The following is a 6,475-nucleotide window of genomic DNA, read 5'->3' as shown; positions in this document are numbered from 1 at the left end:
GTGTGTGTCGAATGTTCCTTGAATTGTTACACCATTGATCAAAGCATATCTTTCCCAAGGTAAGTGTAGTGTAGCTTTGGATAAAAGACTAATGTATTGCTTTTGCACGTTTCCACATACATGTCTATGTGTGTGCCGATTTACATAAAAACTGCACTGATGATCGTGCGTTTATGTGGCTCTGCATTAATGCATATCTTAGAGGCATTTCTGCTGAAAGATGCATTGATATCCACTGTGTGTGTGCTCAGTATTATGCATGCCTGCAGAACTCTGTTGCGCGAATTTCCTATGAAAAGAGAGAAAAGAAAAGAGGGAAATGGGTTGGATGTAGTGTGTTGGTAAGGAAAGCTAGATTGAGGATAAATAGATGGAGATGTGCAGAGGGACTGGAGATTAGGAAACTGAGAAAGAAGAAGGATGGAGAGAAAGAGAAGGGATGAGAAAAAGGGATGATTAAAGAAGCAGTGTTAGATCATAACTGCAGTCAAGGCTTGGCTTAGTATCCTTTTCTGTCCCTGGGCTATTAGGATTCAAGAGAACAGCTTCCCTCGGTGTCAGGAAGCACTGCCAGCACATTAACATGCTCATACTGCAGAGCTTCTTCCATAAAGTGACGGTGAGCGTGTGTGAGAGTGAGAAATATAGCCTGTGTGAGAGGATGTGTGGGCATGTGGCTGGGAGAGTGGGTGCATGTGTGCACTGTGCATGAACTTTTATGTGTCTTATGTCTCTTTGGTACCGGCGTGTTCTCTGGCAGTATCCCTTGCGGTACTCATCTGCAAACAGGAGAAGCCAAGAGCAACAAATCACAGAGAAAAAGAAGGCAGAGAGAAGGCAAAGTGATCCGTCTCTGTCGTCCAGGGACTGTCTCGCAAGGTGCCGCAGCAGAGTCGGGAAGGTTTGATGTCGGCGTCTTTAACCATCAAAGCTCATTTCATTCAAACGTGTATAATCATTACCGGAGTATAGCTCCTCTTCTCTCCCTCCCTTCTTCTGGAAGTAAACACAGTAGAACCAATTTACCCAATACTTGCCAACTCGGAACAGTTGATTTCAATGTAAAAGACTTAGATAAAACACAGTGAGCCGCCTGGATCAAAGCAGCATCACTGAGCCCTTAATTGAACTGAGACCAATTATTTTTAATGAGTAGAACTGAACGCCCCACTTCTGAGTAGGAGTTCCCTCATTCTCTCGCTGGGACGATGAGAAAAGAGAAACAAGTGGAGTCCCAGTGGCTCAGGCCCATACCTAAAAAACAACAGGCCAAAAAAGAGGCAGGCAGATGGGGAGGGAGGATGCCTGGGTAAAAGGATGAAGAATATTTTTACTCTGTGTGCTCATGAGTCTGCAAAAGACAAAGTCATGTACAGGCTCGCTGAAATAACAGTACAGGTAAGAAATAGGTGTTAGTTGATGAAGCTCAATGCAAACACATCATTCAACACTTTTTTTTGAGGTAGCTGAATTACAATATTTGTAAAGATGTGATTTATCATGAAGTTTAACACAATTGAAAAGCTACTTGATAAAAAAAACTGTTCAAATATTTTGTGTAAAAACCACAATTAATTATTTTCAAATCAAACAAATCTATGACACTGAATCTTATGTTACAGCAAAATTATCGAGGGGTAAAAGGTGTTTAATTGCGAAGCTGAGATTTACTTTATTTCATTTCAGTTTTGTTTCTCTGTTTGCGTTTAATGTATTTTTTCGTGAAACTGAATAATAAAACATTTTTTTCATTACATCCAGATTTTATTTGGAGCCGCACCAAATTACACACACTCAAAAATATTTGTTCCTTAAACATGCCTGATGTTTTCCATCAAGGTGCATGAATGATAATCTGAGAAATCAATGAAAATGTTGAAAAACACACAATATCTCTATCCTTATTTGGGTCATTTCCCACCCCACAAAAAACAACTCTCCTTGTGGAGGTGGAAAAAAAAAGTTTTGGAAAACTGTAATTCTGGTAAATTGACTTTTCATCATGCAAATTGTAGTTAGGTTAATATGTGTTAATTGTTAGAAAAGGGGGAAGGTGGTAGAGGACAGGTGGAGATGAGGAGAGAAATAAGGACCACAGGCGGAGCTGTAGCTGGAGAGAGAAGGAGGAGAAAATGGCCTTCAAGCTGTTTCCAAGCCTTGCCCTCCTGACGTGTCCCTAAACAGATGAGCCTTCCCGACTCCCATGGGTGTCCAAACAGCTGACCTTGACTTGTTTCTGTTCTGTTCTGTTTCTGTTGTAAAAAAGTTAATTACAGAGGCGGATGCTGTGAGTAGCACGGCATATTGATCAGGAGAAAGTGTTAGTTTTTGCTCTGTGATTTTGTGATTGCACAAAGATTTGGATATCAATACATTCTGCAATAAATTTAGCTGCTGTGCATTTCTGATATATTTTGCACGAGAAACGTGATCATAGCTTCTGTAAGTTTAGTAGTCTAGTTTAATTTCAATGACAATGATTCATCCTGAAGACGAAACATAAACAGTTTAGTGGTCCCATCACTTTTCTCTCAGTATCACAAGTCTAAATTTTTACTCTTTCAAAGATGTATATTTTAAGCTTTTAATGAGTACCCCAAGTTTTTGCAGATGTTTGTAGTTTCCATATTATCAACCCTACTGACTTTGGAGAAGTCACAGATCTTTAGGAAATAATCAGGTATATTTAGGAGACGATTTCTATAAGTGTGTGCAGTTTGGTGCAGCTTGATTTAATTTAATGGGACTGTTGGGCCTCGGCGGAGAAATGCGCTCTACGTCCATTCTATTTCTCTTTGTTTATCTCATCATGTTTAAATACACATTTTTGTCCCTATAGATTGCGGTGCTGCTCTCAGCTCAGCTGTTTACTGTAACTAAAGAAAACAGCGCAATAAAAAAGACAAGAGAACAAACTACCCCTCCTCCAACTCTGCTCTTCTCTGTGCTGCAGCCATCGCACAGGAGAAAGAACACAAGCCACGTCCTGAAAGTCAGGGGAGCCTTCCTCCTCCTCTTCCTCCTCCTCATTCTCCTTGCAGACGGCACGGAAGGTCTGTTTCCATGACAACGGGAGAATTAAGGGCGAAGGCGCACCATCCCCAAAATGACAACGGATTTAGGGGCCGGCAAGACGATAACTCAGCCCCAGTGAATTGATAAACACATTGGATTCTCTGAATCTGACTGAAGCGCTTTAAAAAGCCCCAACACTGATGGATTTAGGTTGTCTGCTTATCCTGCGGTTTCTCTTGTTGATACAAGGAACAACACTAATAAAGAAGATAAGATACACAGTCACTCACAATCAACGACACTGAATCAATCACTTGGGTGCATGTGAAAGTTTTTGATAACATAGTTTTTATTCTTAAACAATCACTAACTTCATTCTGATTTTTATTATCAATGCATATTTTTAATTTCATCTCACAATTCATAATGCATATATGAGCGTGTTCCGATGCAGTGAAATCCTCTGCAAACATAAAAGTAACAAATTATACTTGATACCACGTACAACCGAAACCTTCGCTCACCCTGTCATACATCGATAAACCCACCAAAAGTGCTCTGCGTTACTGCTCATCTGTTTTCACCTCCTTTCTTTTCCTCATCTCTTCCTCCAGGTCTCTCGTTCAACAGTTGACACCGGGTACATCCAATTTCATGCATTGCTTTGAATCCACATGTATCTCATTTGCACCAATATAAACCTCTATAAAAAACATTCTGATATATGCTGGTCTTGCCTGTTGACTTTCAGAGTCAAATATACTGTGTGTATCTCTGTGATGCTGTAGGTGCTGTGGAAGTTGAACTAATCTACCATTAGCTCTTGCAGGTTATTTGCACCAGCGATGGATCCAGGCCCCAGATGGAAGACTCTCCCAGATCCATGATGATATATCACTGCGCTTTGCTCTGTGCGGCTGAATGTGTGCTATTTACTGTACATACCACCAACCCAGCACAACATTTCCAAACAGTTACAGGAGAGATGAAGGAGCTCTCGCTGCAAATACTGATTAAAATGTTGCATTAAAAGGTTTTGCAGCTATTCTTCCACAATTCTTCCTGCTCTCACCTCAAAATCAAACAAAGCTAACATCAACTTTTACAATCATGCAATGTTCATGCTTTGTCAGACCTCCTCTTGTCCCTTCATCAAACTTCCTAACCTGGCTGAGCTTAGCTGTACACTGTCTTTAAAATGACAAAAACACCATCAACCCCATCCCGACCTCTTTAAACACCACGCTGGTCAGTGGCCAGGCTTTGTGCCATGGGGGCTGGAAGACAGGTGGTCAGCCATTGCTCATCTCGTCCCATTCACGGAACAATAGGAGGACTTCCTGAGTTAGACGAACTAATCGGGGGATTAGGAATGAGTTATGAGAGTGTACGCAGTGTGTGCGGTGTACTGGTCAATCCACCTTCTCATACACAGACCTGACTTTCCTCCACAATGGAGCAAATGGCTCTTTTCATGGGTCACTAAATCAGGACCATGTACGAGAGAACAAACAGCTTTCACTGGGATGGAAACACACTTCCTAGAACCTGGTTAACTCCAGATATACTGGCTCCTCATTGAAGCACTCTGCTTCCGTTGTGACGGGAAAGTCTCTGTGATAGCGACACCAAATCGACGATATCAACAGGTCAAGTTGGTGGATGATTAAACAGTCAGGCAGTCAGACCTGTGCTGAGGAACCTCTAATGCCTTTACAATAAAAGAAACAGGAAATCACAGAAACACAACTCTTGTCAAAACAGCTTCCATTTAAAAGACATCCTCTTTAGAAAGGAATATTTCACAATTCGTCCGTAAAGACCAAAAGCATGAATGATGGTATGTAGATACAGTTGGGGAGTTGTTGTTATAACCTAGATATCAGTGGAAAGAAAAGGGGTCTGTGTTTCTTGAGGTGCAAATGTGAAGTGACCTTTTTCTGGCCATGGCTCGTAGTGCTGATGCTGGTCTTTATTTTCTTCTCAGGTTTTGGAGAGAATAGTAGATGAGTGTGGACATCTCTACATACAACCTCATAAACCTTACAAAGTTTACTGAAACAGTTTAAAACAGTTTTACCCTCGATTTTACCTCCTCAAACAACTTTTCTTCATCAGTCTTCTCTACTGACAATCACAGCGATGTGTTGTCAGAGTATTAGCGTATTATACTCAATCGCTTGCTATTATATTGCTTTTTATCAGTCCTGTCCCGTCATAGCAGGACAACGTAGGGGAGTTTGTGTCCAACTATTTCTAACAGCTCTGTCTGTCCATTTAGTCTCATAAGTCTAACGTACAGTACACACCTGAGTATTATATCCCATCCTAAGCGCTCTGTCTCAGTTCAACATAGAGAACTGTCAAATACATTCAGTCTTACCCTCACACCAGAGCAGGTAGTGTGACAGTACATGGGAGATCAAACTGTGAGAGAAAAAAAATAAAGGAGTAATAACAGTAAAATAAAAAATGATCTCAAAAACAATGCCTAACCTGATGATGATGATATAGATATTACTGACGGCAATAACACAATTAAGCACATGAGAGTGCATTAGCATTTAGATTAAAAAAAACTCACCTTGTGGAAATTGAACATGTATTAAAGCTTGTTTTTCACAGCATAAATTGGAAATGATAGATATTTGTATTTGTGTGAAGAGAGACCACCATTCTTTGTTTATCACAGCTTTTTTTCTTTTTTTGCATAAAATGTTGGTCAAGTCCTGATTGAAAATATTCTTTTTTTCATATATATATATATATCCTCTGGTTTCATATTAATTCATCTAAAAGTATTTCACAGGCAATAGTTCAGTTTTTGTTGTCTCGGGTGTACAGTAATACGTAGCTCCCGTCTTCAGAGGGGATAGTGGTATGTATCTTGGGGGGGAGCGAGTATTCCGATGGCCCCCGCCCCTTGAGTCAGGATGAAGCCACTCCCCCATCCCAGCTGGAAGCCCCTCCTCTTTGCTGCTATGTAGAATCCTGATTGACAGCTTTCCCTCCGTTCATGGTGGGAGTCCCTGAGCTCTTTCTGGAGCGGTGCTTCTCCTCTATCTCATGCAGTGACGGCTCCCTGTACATACAAACTGAAGTGGAGATGCCGGGGGAGGAAAGGAGAGTTGAGGAGAGGAGAGAAGCGGAGAGGAGAGGAGAGGAAAGGAGAGGGACAAAGAGGGGGAGGAGCTCAGAAAGGGGACAATTGAGATTGGAGAGATGAATGTGCAGACGGAGACAAGGTCAGGTGTGAGGCTGGAGGGATAATTATACCAGGCTGGGATGGATAAGATGGGTATTTAGGACCAAGTCAGCACTTTCTTTCCACAATGCTTGACAAGTTCTCATGATAATATCTATCAAACACTGCTTGAACGAGAAACATGATAGAGGTTATATATCTAATACAGTAAATTCACAGTAGTATCAGTAATAAGGTGCAGAATTTATGGTTAAG

The 6,475-nt window shown here is 41.1% G+C and overlaps 1 protein-coding gene across 3 annotated transcripts in view; it reads right to left on the bottom strand.

Moving 5' to 3' along the window:
- Nucleotides 1-3,342: 3,342 nt before the first annotated feature.
- fgf12a (fibroblast growth factor 12a) overlaps nucleotides 3,343-6,475 on the bottom strand; it is a 28,940-nt gene continuing 25,807 nt past the window's right edge. For all 3 annotated transcript variants that reach the window (XM_069511803.1, XM_069511805.1, XM_069511804.1), the window contains one exon: nucleotides 3,343-6,110. In XM_069511803.1, the coding sequence (XP_069367904.1) occupies nucleotides 5,995-6,110 (116 nt within the window). In that variant the 3' untranslated portion in view covers nucleotides 3,343-5,994. The remainder of the gene's footprint in view (nucleotides 6,111-6,475) is intronic.

The sequence above is a fragment of the Paralichthys olivaceus genome, chromosome 16 (assembly GCF_024713975.1).
Source record: "Paralichthys olivaceus isolate ysfri-2021 chromosome 16, ASM2471397v2, whole genome shotgun sequence".
In the NCBI taxonomy this organism is placed as follows: Eukaryota; Metazoa; Chordata; class Actinopteri; order Pleuronectiformes; family Paralichthyidae; genus Paralichthys; species Paralichthys olivaceus.
The sequence above is the reverse complement of the archived record's forward strand: the minus strand, read 5'-3'. Positions and strand labels throughout refer to the sequence as shown.